At 37.5% G+C, this 20,317-nt stretch overlaps 1 protein-coding gene across 2 annotated transcripts in view; it reads left to right on the forward strand.

The window, feature by feature from the left end:
* Window positions 1-20,317, forward strand: part of KIF6 (kinesin family member 6) — a 155,500-nt gene that overhangs the window by 97,033 nt on the left and 38,150 nt on the right. For both annotated transcript variants that reach the window (XM_036381431.1, XM_036381430.1), the window contains exon 15: window positions 4,843-4,898. In XM_036381431.1, the coding sequence (XP_036237324.1) occupies window positions 4,843-4,898 (56 nt within the window). The remainder of the gene's footprint in view (window positions 1-4,842; window positions 4,899-20,317) is intronic.

The following is a 20,317-nucleotide window of genomic DNA, read 5'->3' on the forward strand; positions in this document are numbered from 1 at the left end:
CTGCTGCAATAAGCAGGGATATATTCAACTAGATCAGGTTGCTCAGAGCAAAGTCAAGATTGACTTTGAATGTTTCCAGGGATGGGGCATCCACCACTTCTCTGGACAATCTGTTTCAGTGTTTTAGCCCTCTCATTGTAAAAGATTTCTCTCTTAGACCTAGTCTAAATCTAGCCTAAAGCACTACACTTTGTCCTATCACAACAGTCCCTGCTAAAACATTTGTCCTCATCTTTCTTTTAATCTCCCCTTAAATATTGAAATGCTGTAGTATGGTCATCCTGCAGCCTTCTCTTCTCCAGGCTGAACAACTCCAGCTCTCTCAGTCTGTCTTCCTAAGAGAGGTATTCCAGCCCTCTAATGATTTTTAGGGCCCTGCTCTGGACCCACTTCAAGGTCCCATTTCAGGTCTATGTCTTTCCTGTGCTCCAGAACTGGACACAGTGGTGTTGCATACATTGAGTGCTGGTAGCTTGGTGTGCAGCTGCACTTTGAGCTCTGGTTGGCAGGAGCCCTAGGCAAGAGGCCTTGAACTAGCGCTGACCCTTTGCATAACAAAGGACACAGGGACCTGGTGGTTCCAGCCAGGTGGACAGACACTTAGAGACACAGTAGTAGCCCTTGCTTCAGGATGAAGGGCAGAGACTCTCATGCTTTTAGACTGTGGGTAAAAAAATCCAGGGTTTTCTTTGTTCAGGGTCCCTCCTCAGAGGTGCCAGCTTAAGCTGTTATCCTGCTGTTGCATCATAATTAAATTATTTTTAGGACCCAGACATCTGAGTCTCTGCTATGGGAAACTTGGGGTTGAGCCAGTAAGGAAATGTTGTCTAACTGTGTGTGGTAACTGCAGGGAGTTAAGCAGTTCACTTGTTGGCTCACTCACTGCATAGGGGCTTTGGTCCTAGCTCAGGTGATGAGAGTGTAACTCATTTTGGCTAAGGACAGGGTTAATTTTTTGTTGTAGCCATGAGGGGCAAGGCCTGGAGCCACGTGGGTGTAACCAAGACCCTGTTGTTATTCAGTACCATGCTATGTCATGGCCAGGGGCAGAAGAAGACGATAACCTAACCCTAACCCTCTTTCATTTCAGAAAAGAGCATTCCTTTTCCTGTGGGGGAAGTGTGGCAGACAGAGTGGTGGGGTAACACAGGTTCCAACTGAAGGGAACACTTTGGATGGCATGGCTGTGGTTGGATCAAGCTCCAAACTTTCTCTTTTGCACACTTTTGTTATGAATATTGTTGCTATTATTAATAATTTTCTTATTTCATTGCTGTTTCCAGTAAATTGTTCTTATCTCAAATGATAACCTTTGCCTTTCCTGCTTCCAATTGGACAGGGATCAAGTGGAAGTGTGTTTTATTTAGTGAGACTCCTAAATCAGAAAATGCCATTCCCAAACCATTCTGGCCCAATCCCTACACAGGCAGCATCACTATACTCTTCCTAGGTTATGCTGTGCTTCTACTGCCTGTGCATTTCCTGCTTGCTTTACTTTAGATTGATTTGCAGATCTCAACTCAGTCATGCTGGTTTCTTGCCTTCCTTGCTTGATTTCTTGCTCCTGGGGGTTTTGAGTTTTTGCACTTCATGGAAAACATTTTAAAAGACCTACTAGCTTTGTTCTATGCCTTTTTCCCTGAAGGCAGTTTTCTAGGGGATCTTATTGACTAACTCCCTGAAGAGCTAGGAGCTAACTTTACTCTTCCCCTGACCCACATCCCTCTGGACTGAGAACTCCACCAACGCATGACCACAGCAGCTCAGGCTGCCTCCAATCTTGATGTCTCCAATTAGCTCATTACTTTGTTGACCAACTGGCCCAGTATCACGTCCCTCTGGTAAGGCTGTCTATTCCCTTGCTTAAGATGTTATCCTCCATGCAGTCCAGGAGTCTCTTTGATTGCCTACTGCTTGCCATGCTACTTTTTCAGCAAATGCTGACTTTTTTGAAGTCTTCTGGGGGGGAAAAGCCAGTAAGCACAATGCCTCCATCAGCTGAAGCATGAAGGCCTCATAAATAGGCTCCCCTGGATCAGGCATCCTGTAGTAGATGCCAACCACTCAGTTCCCTTTGTTGCCTCAGTCTCTGATTCCTACCATCAGCTATCAGCCTGCTCAGATAACTATTGTTCAGAGACAGCTCTTCACACTCAGTCTGCCTCTTGGTTTAGAGACCACCCTTTCTCCTTACTTGACTCTTCAGACAATCTGTAGCCACTGGTAGGCACACTCAAGTTATGGGATTTGCCCTACCAAGTTTCAGTAAAGGCAACTAGGTCCCAGCTTTCTACCAGTCTGGTGACTTCCAGCTTCTTCTGTCTGTTGTCCATGCAGCATGCATTGGTAGAAAGGCACCTTAGCTGTTGGCCACTCCATCTTCTTAGAACACACCTTAATTCCTTTGAAGTATTTCCTTGGTGTTCCCCTGTTGGCTCCTACTGCCTCAGGAGCCCCTGGCTCATCTCAGTAAGACATCAAGTGTGCATTATATCATTCTTATAGTAATTGAATGGTGAACTGTCAGTGAGCCTTGGAAGTTTCACTGTGAAGGTCACAACTGTTGCCTGGGCTGTGAAATTATTCATAGAGATGTGACTATGCATAGCCATACCTTAAAAATATAGATGTATTTTTTCTGTAACTACTGGTGTAAAAATGATCAAATGCAGTCAACTAATTAAATACTGAAAAGCATTTGTTTTGTTAAATATGTGTATATATATATATATATAAGATAAAATTTGTTTTTGAAGAAACCTTTTCACCTACTACTTCAGAGCTCTTCACAGGTGCAGTAGCTTATACTGTAACTCAGTAATGTCTCTGAATTTAAAAAGTGGGAAAACTGATATAGTGAAAGATAATTCAAGTGAAACAAAATTGAGTCAATTTGTCTTCAATTCAAGTTGCCTACGGGAAGTGCCTTTGTAAGCTAGAAAATGTGATCTTCTACAGCTTTACAGCAATTCTTTTTCATTTTTCTTCATGCATTAATAACTGCTTCCTTGCTTAAAAGAAACTACCCTGTGTTGATACCTGGACAGAATCAGATTTCTGCAATTTGAACTTTCTATACCTGACTTCCAGAGAAGTTAATAATATCCTATTTCTTAATGCAATCATGTTCTCTTAGGATTGTTTCTCTGAAGAGGAGAAAAATGCATCCCATTTTCTGGTGAAATATTCTACCAAGAAATCTTTCCAGTTGTGCCACTCCAATGTCATGCATACTGCATAAAGCCTCTAAATCCATCTTAGACAATATTTCCAGTAGTGAAATTCTACTGAGCTTATAGATGAGATGTAAATCTACTTTGCTTTTTGTTGTTCTCGATTGTTTTTATCCCATTTTCTTTGTTCCTAGCTTTCTGGTTTTTAGCTGGCTAACAGTTAACTTGTTTTTTCAGTACCTATGGGCAAGTTTCATGGAAAGGATGAGTTTCACTTGGGTCACTTGTTGTTGTAATTTCTAATAATTAAAAACAAGTGAATACTCATTCAATTCACTGAATGTCTCTTTCATTAGACAGCCTCTGAGTTTGTCTTAGCTTACATGATGAGTTAGAGATTTGTTTTCCAAGATGTTTATATTTTAATTACTGGTACTTGCATTCAAAGAGTGAAATCTTTGCCAAAAATGCTTTTTCCACTAAAATTAGTGGCTAAATTCACTCTGGGGTTTCATTGTGGAGTATTTATCTTGTAGGTAATAGAAACCATGATTTGGCAATTTCAGCCTTTTCTGTTGAGTGGTTTCCATGTAAGATATACATGAAGTTTTTTCAGCTAAGAATATAATTGTTCAGTCATCACTGTGCATATCACCTTAATGCTAGATAATGTCACCCTTTTTTTATTAAAGTATTGAAAATAGCTTTGTCCCATTCAATATTAGAGTCAAGTCTTGTGTATTTACCTGACTTATTTGTTGACAAGGATTCATAGTCACAGATGGAATCTGATGAAATATCATAAATTCATGCCAAATTTCAGTTTATGTTATTGTGCTGGTTTATAAACTATACTGTTTGAACAACAGATGCACAACCCATTCAATTATTGGTAGTAACCTCTGAATAAAGGCTGGATAAATATCTGGCTTCAACTTTTCCAGATACATCTCTCTGTGAACAAGAATCAGAGTCAACAGCCAACATGAGATTTGTCTCAGGAATTAATAAGTAATAAATAATGGATGAAATTATTATGGAACCTGAGAGAAAGAAGGGGAGAGGTACTTCAGGGTTTCTTTCCTTTGATATTTATGCAATCCTTAATGCCTGCTTGGGGCTCTAAGTTAACCCCAGTAGAAAAAGCTTTTCTAATATCTAACAGAAGCTTCAATGGCTTCCACCTTTTTTATGTAAGAAAGAGTAAGTGTCCAGACACCCTCCAGCTTCAGCCATTTAGCCTTGTGGAATTCAGCCTTGAAAGCATATGTTTGTGAGCAGATACCCAAGTAGGAACTTGAAATTCTAACTTGTTCCAGTCTTATGAAGAAATGGACTAATTGAGAAGGGGAAACTTTTTCACATCCCACCTTTGTAGGGAGAAGCCATATTTGTTTACTCTGTTTTGATATTTTTTGAGTTGGACAGAAGTACAATTTGTGGATTTCTTCAGTTTCTTTGTCTAGACCAAGACTCTTCTAGATAGTTTCTCTTAGACCAGACAATCTCTCCTAACGAAAAATTGTTTCCAGTTAATTCTACTTACAAATGAAAAACTAGTACTGAGTAATTCTGTATTTTATTGTGATAAGCTTCTGGAACTATTTGTTCTTTAGAATAATTCTGTATCATTATTATTGTTCTTAGAATAATTCTGTATCATTGACAGGTTTGATGAAGCTAAATGCCTTGGAGAGAAATTAAATGAAGTGAGAAATAAAATAAGTGAGTACATTTTAACTTCATTTTCCCTTTAGCTGATGAAATCACAGAATTCAAATATATGGGAGGAGATTCTAGTTTCTAAAAGAAAAAAGTCAATGCATTGCTAAGACTTCCAATAAGGTAAACTGTAAGCCAATGATAGCAGTAATAATTTTATGTACAAGTTTGATTATTTCAAATACTGCAATGTAAAAACCAGTCCCTTCTTTATTTGATAGGATATCTGAAATTTATCAAAAAAGAGAAGGTAAGGTATTAAGCATGGAATTTTAAATTTTATTTTGGAATAAAAGGATCCAAAACCATAATTTGAAAAATTCATATCTATGGATTAAGGATTGTATTAAGGATTAGCACTCTACACTTTGTACAGATTAATTAGTGAAATTTTGAGGAGTACCTCAGTTTGGTGGGAAGTTTCATCTTTTTTTCTTCTAAGGCCCCAACAGTATATGATTGGTATCCAATTTCAGATTGTTCAATGTCAAAAACCACCCATAGATACAGTCAACCCCAAGGCAGGTCTTATTTGACCCTCTTAGCACCCTTTGATATGTTCCTAGATAATTTTGCAGTTCTGTCGACTCCAAATCACTCCAATTGACTCCAATCCTGGAGGCTGTCCAGGATTTGTTAGATGTTAAACAGTTTTGTTCTGTCCCTGAAGTTCTTGGAGATCAGGTCCATGTCCTCCATTTTGCACACATTCAGGTGAGCCATGTCTCTTCAACCTTTCAGATGCAGAATGTGAGGGACCAGACTGAAAGGTAATCTGGCATCCAGGGCAAGTGGTGTAGATCTTGCTCTCAGTTTCTATCTCCTCCTTCTTTGGGTGGCACCAAAATAGACATGGGCATTGAAGTCATTATCATCACTTCATGTCTTAGAATAGCAGTTGACTTCTGGGAAAGGACAAATATCTCACAACACAGCTGCCAAGTGCTTTGTACTTGCACCATAGCCATGATTATATTCTCTGTGGTCATGAATGATAATTATTGCCAGATTCCCCTCCCAGTCACCTTTGGGTTCACCACAAGTCCCTCAGAGATATTATGCAGTATATTTATATTATGTCAGGTATGCAGAAAGCCTCAGCCATGTTGGCAAAGTGTTTTCAAACCACAGCACAACTGATGTTTGGAATAGATCCAGAAGCAGACACATCAGGTGCTGAGCCTTCCTGCAGGAGTTTTCTGAACCCTTGGTTATTTCTGTAAGACATGACACTAGAATTCACCTGTCTTCTTTCAGTAGGTTAATTTCCCTCTGTCAGGCTGGCCAAAACATAAATGTCAGTACAGAACCTGTGCATAGATATTCATAGATTGACCCATGCAAGAAGAATTTCCATATCTACCTCACAACTATGGGTTTCTGCAGTGTCCATATAAACTCACTTAACTCCTGCCAAGTAGGCATTTTACTGTGGCAAACTTGGAAAAGCAAGTTAAACATACCATGGAGGACTCTTTTCCCTCTGCTACCATCTTGAAGTCCACGTTGTCCTGCATTCCTTCTGTCTCTTAGATTTGCTCATCTATGTTACACCCAAGAAATTCCTTAGCCTAAATAAGGTGTAGCCAAAAGTCAGCCCTGACTGCCAAGCATCTTTCTCTTATGGAAGTTGAAATTCATTTTAGAGCAGGAACAGTGAATACAGCCATAAGCAGCTACATACAAGCACATCTTTCTCAGTATCTGGGATTGCAACTGTGCTGCTTGAAGAGAGGAGCCTAGCAGCCACCCTAAAGGCATTTTTCCTGAGGGAGAACAAATGTTTGGAGGGTGTTGTAGACCGTAAAAGATGCAGTGGGACACAGGCCAGTTCTGAAGGTACCACTTGCAACATCATGCTAGGACAAGGTTTGTGTGATCTCTAAGTCCCTTGAGATTTGAATCTCTCAGAAATAAGATAAAAATGCAATGTAGACATCATCTCTCAAGACTCTGTTTCCATGGATTGCTGCAAAATCTAGAAGAAACCCTGGTTTGGACTGAATTGCTGTGTGCTTTTCCTCAATGAGGCAAAACTTTGGATACTGTAGTGCAGTAGAGTATGGATTCAGCTGCAATTTAAAACATCTGTTTAAAACTTTTTTGGTTAAATTCTTCAGTGTTAACATTGAAACAGTGAAGTATATCTGGGAAACATGAGTGATACAACAACAGTATATGCAAACTAAAAAGCCAAACAGATGCCTTGAACAAAGCAAGCAGCCATGTAACAAATCAGTAGTGCTGCATGAGCTTGACAATGCTTACATGCCTCCTGTAGGAAATTGTAATAGGTTGTAGACCACATGAATGCTGAAAATGTCCCTTAAGAATCAAGCTAGAATGTCTCCAAAGTTCTAAAAAAAATTGCACAAAGCACATTTTGTCTTGTTTTGGTATATAAGTGTAGCTACAAGAGAAGCGTTTTCAACTTGAAAATTCACTTCCTTACTCTCTTTTTATTTTGGTAGCAAAATGGGAAAAATGTATTTTCATTCAGTTTTTACTCTAGTTCTATTGTATAAGGAAGAAATTATTTCTGTGTTGTATCCATTTATTGCTATCTATATTCTGATTGATGCAAATTATGCAGATGTAACTACTTTGTGTATGTTTTTTATGCACTGATGTCTGAGGCTTAAAAGTGATCATACTGTAAATTCCTTTCTTCAATTCTTTCTGTATAATACTCTGCAACATGTGAAAATTAGCACTCTGGCTAATATAAATATTAGATTTTATTCATCTGTCCTTTCATCCTGTCCAGCTGTGTTTAGAACATATTTGTTAATGTATCTACCTGTAAGCACCTCCTAAGAAGTATTCAAATTTTGTATCCAGTTCAGCTTAGTCAATTCAATTACACTACCTTATACAGTTTAACAGCCTAAAACATTTTTTTTCAATTAAGTCTGTTTCATCATTGAAGTCATACTCAAAAGATCATTAAAGGTGCTAACTAAGTTTCCTAAACTTCTAAATTTTTACTTAAAATGTGGTATGAGAAATAAGAGTCATCTGCAGCCTGCAACTAGATCTTTCATTTACTTTTATTGCTGTTTTGGTATCCTTAAGCATTCCTGACTGCCTTGTTGTGTACAATCAAGAACAGATCCCATCAATATCAGTTTCCATTATTTCTAAGTTACTCTTAATAGTATAAAACTAAAAACCACAGAGGCCATAATAATCCATTTCATGTAGTCCGATTATATTTTGAGATAGTGACAGCAGCATCTGGCTGTAACTTTTATGTCATAAATACTCTTTCATTCTGACTTTGGAAATATTAGTATTTTGCAGTGAAAAGCACACACAATACTCCAACCCCTTCTCAATTACACTAGCATTTCAAAAAGATCAGGAAATTAGGGCTGTAAAAAGAAACTTGTGGTAGGATTTTCTTGGTAGGCTTTTGTAGATGTACTGCTTGCACAAAAAGATTAAGGAAAACCATGTCTAGATGTAAGGTGGATTTCAAGTGTGGAATAACTATAATATCAGAAATGAGACATTGTGACCAGCATGCCTCTTTGCTAGTATATCACTTAGTCCTGGATTCTGTCTCCTTTTATGTTGAGTAGCAGTACTGGGATTTATTTTTTTTTTTGATGAAAAATAATACACCTTAGATTTATCATTGTGCTTACTTTTCACAATGACTTCCTAGAATGCGAGGATGACTTTAATTGAGGATGAAAATCGTCTTTTTCTGATACTTGGGGGAAAAAAAAAGAAGAAGAGGGAAGTGTTTCTAAGTCAGGGTAATTTTAGTGGCACTATTTGCTGCATTGTGACACTAAACTCTGTATAGGCACAAATAAAGGAGCCAAGGGCTTTAGTGCAAGCATTGAGAGGCAATCCTTTTTGCAAGTTATTTCATAAATACACCATAAAAAAGCAGAGAAATTGTACAGATTTTAAACATGTAGACATGCCTGGATTTGTTTGAGTGAACTATTCAGAATTGTTTACATATGGCTGGAGAATGTACCCAATGACTGGGCCTTAAAAGACAAATACAAAAAACCAACATGAGTGAAACTGGAAAAAAATAACTGAGAGGTCAGGAAACAATGAGAACTCTGTAACCAGCGTAGGAGAAGTGGAAAGTGGGCCAGCACTGACACAAAGTACATTTTTGCCTTTCTAGTCCAATATTAAGAACTTTCAAAGTGTATATTTTGCTAGCTAAAAAAAAAAAAAAAAAAAAAGTTCATTTTCTTGGGAAAAAAAGTGCTGTATGACTGCATGTGTTTTTGTAATGTATTATTTTCAGAGTTAGAGTCTCTAACAAGAACTGTAGATCCTTTTGGTATTACTGAAGAAAACAGTGAAGGAAATTTGATGCTGAAGCCTAAGATTTGATTTCAGAATAGGGCAGAAAATTTCTCATTGCAAAAATTTGAGTGATTGTGCCTAGCACAGTGTGGTGATTCAACCTCAGCTGACTATCCAGCAGCTTCCTCAAAGGAATAGGGTGGAGAAGTAGGAAGAAAAAGTTTGTGGGTTGAGATAAAGATGAAGACGTGGCTTAACAACTACTAAGTGAAACAGATTGAAGTCAGGAAAATTAGTTTAACTTATTGTCAATTAAACTAGAGCTGCATGGTGAGAAGCAAAGACAAAACCTCTGAAATAAAAACTTCTCCCCTTATCAGGGCAAGCAGGAGGGTTTGGTTTTTTCTAGGGTGCTGCTATGGACAAGGTGGTTTTACACTATTAGTGCAAACATTCTGTGTCAAAGTGGTAAGGATTACTCTACATCTGAACAGATTGTAAAGCGTTAGATAACAAAAAGGACCCAACTGCTACTACATTAATCCAAGAGTGAGTTGGGAACTGCAACTTCTATTTTCAGTGTAATTAAACTGATACATTCATTCAGAATTTCACCACCAAAGAAAGTTTCCTATGTGCAAGAATGTGCTGTGTGTTAGAAGCCTTTAAGAGCAGTAAAGATTTCCATTTCACTCCTATAAAAGTCTGACTGTTTTGGGTTATTTTTACCACTATTAGATTTAGTTTTTTCCTAAAGGGAAAAAAACATACTAAATGGTATTTAATGCCCAGAGGGAAGCAGCTGTTGTTTTTAGTCTGTCCAGAAATCAGCTAACATTATGATTGAAGCTGGAAGAGGAAGGACAAACTCATGTGGGAGTAATAACTGTGTGAGGAAACAGGCACTCTCGGAATGAAAAAGGGTAGGTGGTTGGATTATGTGCACATGATGTTGATGGTGCATCCATACCCACAGGAATGCTGAGCTGTTGCACTGCTCTGCCTCATTTCAGGTTTAGATTTTTGTGCACAAGACCATAGAATACCAAAGCAAATTATAATCTTTAGTGACAGCAGGTTCTAGTACTGCAAAGCAAGTACTAGAAGAGTTATTGAAGAGTCCTCATTTAATTTGCCTGCAAAATATTCAAATACTGTTCATATGTGTCACAGTCAATGGCATGATATGCTAAAATGGTAAGGATGGAGGAGTGGAAGGACAAGACATGTCAGTGCTCAGAGATAATATTGATTCTGATTCACTAACTTGGATGTCACACTGTTATTTCTGTGAATGCACAGTAGATGTTAAATCTACTCCAAACCTTATTAATATAAACCTAGAATTTTTATTCACCCTTTTTTCTTTGTGCAAGATTCTATGTATGTATACATAAAAATCAGTCTTGTTACTGTCACTCTTCCTCCCCATCTTGATGAGCCAAGCAGACGTACATTAAACTCCAAAGTAAAAATATTTCTTGCAAGAGTTTCCTTTGCACCATGCAAGGGTTTTCTTTACACCTGCACAACTTTATGAAGGACACTGATAACAGCATTTTTGCACAGAGAGAAAAATAAATAAGAGAGTTGAAGTTAATGTTTTTTAGGCAGAGATGGTCTGAGAGCACTCTGTGGGGTACATCTACATTGCTGTGGCTTCACATGTGGGCAATTACTTGAAAAAAGAAGGATCAGCTAGTTAAGAACTAGAACACCAAGGCCGATACTAGGAATGCTACACATGTTTTAAGCCATGATTATATGAGCTGAAAGAATTGAGGGAAGTCATGCACAAGCAAATAGCATTTTTAAAACTTTTGCTGAAGAAGTATCTGTGCTTTGGAAGGATTGGATTTCTCTGTTAAAGAAAAGTTCTGTGCTTTACATGGAACCTAGATGAAATGAAAAAGCTGTGATGATTTGCTAGATGAAGAGAGAACCCATCAAAATCTATGCACTGCTTTCTTAAAGCTTAATATTATTGGTATTATTATCTATTTCTTTACAGTAGTATAAATGTTCTGAGTTAAAGATATTAACTTACTGGACATTGTTTCAGCCGTGAATGGAGACAATAAGAGAGAAATTACTGTGCTTTGAAATGCATTCCATTCTTTACTGTAATATTCTGAGATACTTACTCTTTTATGGAAATAAACACTGTGACTTCCTAGTTGATGATTTAATTAACTGTTCTAGTGTAATTCCAAAAACTATCAAGTAGTTACGAAAACTTATATGTGCTGACCAAATTTTACTGGAAATGACTAGTGTAGAAGAAAAATGGCAAGGTTTGGTTTTGAAAGGGATTGAGAAACTTCAAGAAGAAAGGTTACATTCCACAAAAAAATATGGTTCAAATGAGATGCAAACAACTCATAACTAAATATATTCTGTATGCAGATTTAATGGGCAGATAAGTCAATAATGTCATTCCACAGCATATCATTCTTCAGGTAGCTTGTATTCACAGCAGAGACCTTTAAAATCCATGGAACTTGAAATCTTGAAATCCTCACTAAGGAAAAACTCTAGCTGAGGTCAGTTTGAGTTCTACTTGTGTATGGATTGAAAAGAAGATTCTGAAAAGATTTCCACATTTATATTTATTATTTTTTTTGTTGATCAAGGGCAACAAGCATTAGTTATAGATTCATAGAATCATTGAATGGTTTGAATTGGAAGAGACCTTAGGGGTCATCAGTTCCAACTCTCCTGCCATGGGCAGGGTCACCTTCCACTAGAACAGGTTGATTTGAGCCCTATCCCACCCAGTGCAAATGGGCACTTGGTGCAGCACATGCTGTGCAGATCATTCAGCACATTCTCTATCAGGTGTACTGTGTGGGCCTTCTTCAAAACCAGTTCAGTGTCAGGCTGCATGTACCATGATTTCTGTGTCCAACATACCTGGCTGGATTGCTCAGTACCTGAGAAATTCCAGATCAAGAGCCAGATCAGTGATCTAGAAGCAGCCTGCCTGCTGCTTCACCACTTCTGTCCTGCACTGGGATATATGGAAAATTAAAGCTTCAATACACATAGTTTCCGCTGATTTCTTTTCTCCTGGAATGCTGCCTGTCCGTTACAGATGTCCTCTGTCACTTAACAGAGACAGTCTTGGTATCAGGACACAAGTTGTATCAGAAAATAGTACACAAACATTTTTTCTTCCATACTTCATCTCAGGTGTGTAACTATGCTTCTCAGGTGTGTAACTCTGTTGCTTATTCCTGAGTGATGTGGCTTATACCTAACATAACAAAGCACATTAGGTCTGCAAAACCTGCAGCCATCTGTAAGAAAAACAGAAGAGAAAGCAGGCCATGGGGACAAACAGTCCCCCAGATGTAATTTCCCAGCTGGGATGTTATTCAATGTGGCCCAGTGCCTAGAAGCCCCAGTCTGTTTCTGATCTGCAGGTCAGTTTCAAAGCAGTTTTGTAATAAACGAGGCATGTTTATGTGTCTACCAAAAATAGCAGTAGCTGTTAAAGCTGAAGCCATTCAGCATGGCTGACACAGTCTTCAGAATCTTTCTCCTTAATTTCTTGGCCCAATTGCTTGGCAACTTAATGCTGAAAAAAACAATGTTCCTATGTGTGTTTGTTTTGGATAAATATCTAAATTTCATGCCATTATGATGGCAGTTTTCAGATCTATTTTTTTTTATGTTACATTTTGATTTTTGGAAGCAAGGAATTGAAAACACAGAAAAACAGCTGAGTTTCTAAAGATATTATTTTCTTAACTACATTGTCACCATCTGCCGTTTCTTCTTTGTTGGAAATGTAATTTGCTTTGCTTTTTAGGCTGCTACATCTTACTTTTTTGTTTGGTTACAAATCCTTCAGTTTTAACATATTTCCCGTTTTCCATGATGCAATATAGCTCACTTTCACCTGATTCTGTTCAGTTTTTCTACCTCTTCAGGCATCATTTCTATGGCCTAGTTAACCATAGATCTGTAGAGCATAATCTAAAATGGTGTGGTCTTTCACAGTGTCTTCTGAAATATCTCTCAAGGTGCTGTAAGGCAGAATTGGTGTCATGACTTTCACACAGGCCTGGCAGGTAGCTACTGTATGGTAACTGGTTACTATCCTCTTGGGGCAGACTCAATGCTATGATGGACGTTTTCACAACCTATTTTCTTGTCCTTTGAGCATCCAGTTGTATCATAATATAAGGCAGAGAGATGGAATGTATTTTTCTTTCTTGCTAGAACTTCAGTGAAAGGTTCATGTTAATGATTTTTGGTTTCTTTGCTTTTTCACTGTGTTCATAGTGAGAGTAATCAATTAACTACCTTGTTTGTAATAAACAGATCATATTTTGATTCACGTGAAAATTTTTTTAGAATCTCAAAAGTCTCTGCCAAGTGAGCAAGGCTTAAATTGTCTTGAAGTAGTGCAGTTATGTTTGCTGAGTGTAATTCTAAACAACCTATGACTAGGTAATTTATAATACAATAATTCTTTTAGCTGAATTGAGTCCCCAGAAAGCTGATAGTAAGATGTGCAAATAAGAAAGAGAACCAGACAAAACTATAAAGTCTATTATAAAAGCCTGTGAAGTGTTAGTATTCCTTTCTGAAAACAGTAGAGAAGGTATATCTTTGTTATACTTATGGTAGGCTTTGCACATGTTATAGGTCCTAACCGTAAGTGGAGCAGGAAAAATCGGCATTTTCCAAGCCTGAGGATCAAGACACGAGGGAGGTGCCAAAAAGGAAGTTGTGAGGGAGAAATGTTGGGGCAGCACCATGCTTGGCATGCTTATTGTGGCTGCAGTGTCCCTGGAACTCTGGGTTTTGTAGCTTTTTCAAACCTAACCCTCAGCAGAGCAGAAAAATCAGAATTTTTCAAGGTGAATTTCCACCTTGTGGGTGGTACCAGGTGTGAAGAGAGCAATGGTAGAGTTGGCATGCCTTTTCTAGTTGCAGTGTCCACAGACTTCAAGGCTCTGGGGTTTTCTCAACACAAACTGTAAGCGTAACCCTTACACTGTGTGCAGCAGCAAAAACAGCTTCTTGCCCAGTTGCCTGGAACATAAATGGCACCAAGAACAAAGCTGTTGTGGGAGCAATTGTTGGGAAGTGGCATGTTCCTTTATAAATACTCAAAAAGTTATAAATGCTCCAAAACTTACCAAAGTGATACCAAATAAAACCTAAGGGACTGAAGTTAAAAGAAGAGACAAGAGACAAAATTCATTAAAAGAAATGGGAAAAAAAAAGGTAAAACAAAGATAAAACAATAAAAGGCATGGGGTGCATAAAGGGCAAAGAAAAAAATCAAACCCTACAGAATTTATCCTCATTGAAATCACAAGAACTCTTCCTTTCAGGAAAGGAAATGAAATCTTGAAAACAGAAAGGAAATTGTTACAAACACTCGGAGCTTTTCTGTTTGTGTTACAAACAGAAAAGGAAGTGTTACAAACACAAGAATAAAATTTAATTTTTTTTTTTAATTTTGAAATGGAGGAACTAGAAGAAAATTGATAGGGATGAAATGAAGTGCAGTGAAAAGGATCAAAACTTGCTGAAATTATTATCACTGAAATTGCAAAATCAGGAAACGAAGTCAAAGAAAAAGATGGAAGAGATAGGTAAAATGAAATGCCTAATGTAAAAAAAAAATCTTCAACTAAGGGAAAGCAATAAAAAGGCTTGAGATGCCATGAAGTAAAGGAAATGAGCAAAACATTGTTAAAAAATTCCTCATAAAAACACGAGATTTAATTTCTGAAACTGTATATTTCAGGAAAATTTACTTGACAAAAAAGAAAACAATTTCTTTCCAGATATATCGTTTGACATGGTCTTCTGATTTTGAGATTTCAGTAAAGGTTAATTGGGGCAAGTTTTGGACTTTCTCACTAAATTTCATGGCATGCCATGCAATCTAATTGTTTTCACTTAGGTGAGAATTTTATTTTTTTTTTAATTAGGCAGGTCATTTCCTCAATATCCTCACCTATATTTTGTCTGTGTTTGTTTCCTGGATTTGGGATTTCGGTACAATAAATTTTGGAAATTCTTTGACCTTTTCAAAACACCTCATTTCATCCCAATCCATCTGCCTTTAGTCTAAATTTCCAAATTTTATGGGTTTTTTTTCAATTGCATTTTATTTGATCCTATCTCCTTTCCAGACTGTTGGAACACTTTCTTTTCTGTTCTCAAGATTTCATTTCCTTTCTTGGAAGGAAATTATTTTTTTTTTTACTTTCAAATTAGGCTGGTCCTTTCTTAAAGTTGTTCTATTGTCTTTTCTCTTACCTTGTTTGAATTTTCCCCTGATTTTGCAGCTTCAGTGAGGTTAATTTAGGTAAGATTTGGTCCTTTTCACTGCAACTCATTTCATCCTGGTCCATTTGCTTGTCTTCACTAAATTTCCAAATTTCCTAATTTTTATCAATTGCATTTTATTTGATCATATCTCCTTTCCTGAGTGTAATGCTTTCTTTTCTATTTTGGTCCATATCCTTGCATTTCATGGCATCTCATGTCTTTTTATTGTTTTCCCTTTGGTGAAAATTTTTAAATTTTTTAGATTAGTCAGGTCATTTCATTCAATTCTTTTCCTCCTGTCTTTTCTGTCTTCCTCTTTTATTTTTTTCTCCTGATTTGACAACTTCAGTGAGGTTAGCTTTGGCAAGTTTTGGTATTTTTCACAGCCCTTAATTTCATCCTGGTCTGTTACCCTGTTGACTATTTCCATTTTTTTTTTCAATTGCATTTTATTTCATCATATCTCCTTTTCTGAGTGTTTGTAATTTTTCCTCTTGAAATTAACCTTACTGAAATCCCAGAATCTGGCAATGGAGTCAAATGAAAAGATGGGAGAAGATATCCATAACCTACATGTCTATGAAAAAAATAATTTTCACCAAAGGGAAAACAATGAAATTGCATGGGATGCCATGATTTGCAGGTAATGGATCAAGGCTTTCCGAATTGTTCCTCTTTGAAATTGCAACCTTTAATTTGTTTTCTGCAAAGGAAGAATTTTCTTTCCATAAAGGAATTTAAATCTTGAGATCAGATAATGAATTGTAACCGATACTCTGGAAAGGAGATTGGTTCAAAGGCATTTTGGTTTTTTTAAGCCTTTCCCTAATTTTGTCAGAAAAAGTGACTGTTTTCTTAGGCATAGATACCCAGCATGTGAGTATTTTCACCATGTAAGGTGTGGATGGAGCAATGTTGTTTTATTGCCATGGTCCCCTTGACATACCTCTTCCTGTGTACTGACCCTGATCTCTGGAATTTCAAGTTTTCTCTACCTTAACCCTAAGCATAACCCTAACCTCAAGGAGAATGGTAAAATTTGATTTATTGAGAGGCTGCTATGTCCAGCCTGTGGGTGGTGCAGGCTCTCTCCCTTGAGAGGTACACCTATGTTTATGGCAGCTGTGCCAGAGCTTTCTGTTCTGCTGCTGCTGCAGCACAGTCATGCTTTGGCCATTTTCAAAACAGAGAAGGACACATGTCATTGCTCTATCTTCCTCATTCCTTAGCTGGTGTAGGACTTATCTGATCTGCTATAAATGAGACTGGTAAGAGAACCAGGCAGTTCTAGTAGCTTTGCTAAGGCCTTTTTCTTTTTTGTGCTCTTCCTTATAAGAAGAGGATACCATTTTTTGTAATATAAAGTAGTCTTTGCAGCATCACTCAGCAAACCTATTTCAGAAAGTAGAAGTCTTTTGGCTTCAGGGGGCAATGCATATGTTAATGGCAATGCTAAATATTGTCCTATTGTTTCAGGGTTGCTTGCATATGTTTGTTTTTACTTTCAAACAATAGGCAATGCCCCAGGATTGCAGTATGTATTCTGCATGGGTCCTCAGAATGAGAAAATATGATTTGTCAAATGACTTATTCAGAAAATACCAAACTGAATGAACTCATTTGAACAGCTCTATTATGCTCCCCTGGTGTGCTATTCTTTAAACAGAAGAACCTTATTAGTGTAACAGTCACTCCAGGCCCAAGATGTTAATGTTTTCTTTGGCTCTAAGTTGGAATGTACATATGTAGGAATCATTTTCTAATTATTACAAATGATGTTCTGTTCTTTACAAACAGGACTATTTTCAGGGGGAAAAGTTATGCTCAGGAAGAAACCAAGTAAACATTTTTTACTTAAGGTTTCTCTAGAATAACTAAAACTAATTGACCAGGCTCATTGGATTTAATCAAGCCATGACTATAAACTTGGAAAAATACTCAGTAACATATTTCTGCCTGCAAGCTGTCTTTTGACTGAAAATAGGTAGTCATTGCTAGATTGCTACCCTGCATTTTGCTGTTTTATTAGGCATATTTATTAGTATGTTCTTATGTCAATCTATTCAATTTGCTCTATTAAAGAAAAAGTGCTAGGTGATAGTTGATGCTATACTATGAGGTGTGTGTGTGTGTGCTGAATCTACAATCTTTTGTACAAAAAGTTTTCCTTGATCATAGAATCACAGAATATACTGACTTCGAAGGGACCCATCAGGATTATTGAGACCAACTCCTGGCCCTGCACAGGACAACCCCAAGAGTGACACCATGTGCCTGAGAGCATTGTTCAAATGCTTCTTAAACTCTCTGAGGTTTGAGGCTGTGACTACTTCTCTGGGGAACCTGTTTCAGTGCCCAACCACATTCTGTCTAAAGAACCTTTTCCTGGTATCCAGCCTAAACCTCTTCCAATGCTTTATCTGATGCTCCCAAGGTACGCTTGGCCCTTCTGGCTGCCAGGGCACTGCTGACTCCTGTTCAAGTTACCATAAGCTGAGAGCCAAAGTCCAGTTCTCCAGCACTGCTCTCCAGCCTCTCATTCCCTACTATATACAGACAGCTAAGTTTGCCCCATGCCAGGTACAGAATCCCTTGTTGAACTTCCTCTAGTGGGTGGTTGCCCATCTCTCTAATTTGTCACGGTCTCTCTGCAGGGCCTCTCTGCCCTCCATGGAGTCAATAGCTCATCCCAATTTAGTGTCATCAGTAAATTTAGTATTCCCTCAAGTCCTGCATCCAAGTCATTTAAGTCTTTAATATTGGATGGCCAGACATTTTAACAGTGAAGAATCAAACCTTCAAATTTTAGAGAAGTAGATCTGCACTAATTCAGAGTAGTACTTTGCAAGAGTGATACTCCTTCCTGAGCACAGAAAGGGAAATTTGTTCTTCATAGTATCTCATGGTTCATTTACATGTCTAGACAGCATTCATGCAGACTTGTAGCACAGGCATATAAACCTACACATACTAAAAGACAATAGCTGATTTTTTCTAATCAAACTAGTTCCTAAATCATGTAATATCACTACAGTTGATTGTGAATGTTGCAGAAGGAATGCAATCAACAGCAAATATCTGTAATATGAAGATTTTTTCATGCACTTTATTTAAGGGTGAGGGAAGATGTCTGCTCTGAGCTGATTATATCATTTTACCAGTTATATATAATTAGGTTGTGTTTTAAATTGATGAGCAATTCAAGAAGCAGTCTTGGGCTTATCCACAACAGTGAATATGTGCTGCATCTTCACAGGAAGCTATTTCAGATTTTACTGGGTTGCTAGTATGTGTATGACACTCAAGGAGTCACTTCTCAAAGGTTTGGTAGATATATTCGAAGTAAATGTGAATAAAAAAATGTGTCATATGCTCATTCTTACTCTGACTTGTTTCCATCACCCTGAAATGTTTATCTGCATGGCCTCAAAACATGGTAGCATATCTAATCAGCTTCAGCATAGTAATTTTTTTAAATTTATTTTATTTTTAATTTTGTGTCATATCTGTCAGATTCTTAATATCAGTCTGTCTCATCTGACCAGAAGTTACACAGCACTATGTGCTCAATGCCAGGACAATTCCTTGGGTAAGAGCAAAATTTTAAGTTTCTGAAACTGAAGTATATAGTGAGCCCTGGAACTCAGTATTTAATTTTATGTTGGACAGCTCTGGCCAGAAGAAATGTCACAAAATGAGACTGGACATCAAATTGTTGCATAGAAATTACAAAGCCGTGAAGGCAGAAAAAACAGAAAATAACCATGTTCATCTGAAACTCAGATATAGTCATTCTCTGCCTAAAATATTAACTGAGACCAGTGCATTATTACCAGAAAACTTGTTGAGGGTAAAATCCTTTGGTGTTGACTTTGCTTGTTTGTGCTTTTAAGAACCCTTTATTTATTTTTCATTCATCTTAAATTTGCATATTTGAAAATGTGAAAAGTTTGGGAGCTGTATACAAGGCTATTTCTCTATTTTCCTTATTCTTTTTCTTCACATTAATTTCTAGGAAATAATCAAGAGATAAGTGGCATTTAATCATATAAGCATCCAGAGCACTAAATTCACAGATTATGGCTCTTTATCCATATGGCATTGCTTTTCAGTCATGCCTTTTGGACCAGCTTAATATTTAATTCATGAACAAATAGATGTGATAAACAGAATGATCATTTCCAGATGTGCTTCATTTCTGTTTCTTTTCTAGCAGATGAAGATAAACAGAATATTTGTTCACTTTGGACAATACCTAAAATAGCACCCTGGCATCTAAGATACAGCTTAAGTGAAATTTAGGTACTTAAATTCAGGAGAGCTACCAAGGAAAAACAAAACCAAATAAATCCCCCCTCCCAAAAAACTGTTCACTTATTTCCTGAATGCAGCAAACTGCCATTGCTACAGCACATACAGAATTACTACTTTATTGGCTGAGCTGCCTATCCACTCCCCATGGAGTATTCCGACATAACGTATGCTTCTGCTGAAGTCCCGTGGAGTGTGCTTGCTGCTGTATATCCATGCTTGGCTAGAAATGCCTGGTCAGAAATAAGTAGTGACAGCCAACCTTGGGACATGAAAATAAAGGTCCAAGCATTTGTTTGTAAATTCAGAAAGCATTGGTTCTGATTTCCAGTTTCAAGGAGATGCTGAGCTGCAGTCCAGAGCCGTTAGTGTTTTATGTAGATTATCCTAAATGTTCAAGTGCTGAGTATCTGGATTTTTAGAAAAAGAGTTCAAGTGTTCCCTTGGGAATGCTTCAACAATTAAGGCCTATGTAGCCTATGACAGTTTGTACTTAGAGGAAGATCGACGTCCAGAATGATGTCAGCAGG

This window comes from Molothrus ater, chromosome 3 (assembly GCF_012460135.2).
Source record: "Molothrus ater isolate BHLD 08-10-18 breed brown headed cowbird chromosome 3, BPBGC_Mater_1.1, whole genome shotgun sequence".
Classification (NCBI taxonomy): Eukaryota; Metazoa; Chordata; class Aves; order Passeriformes; family Icteridae; genus Molothrus; species Molothrus ater.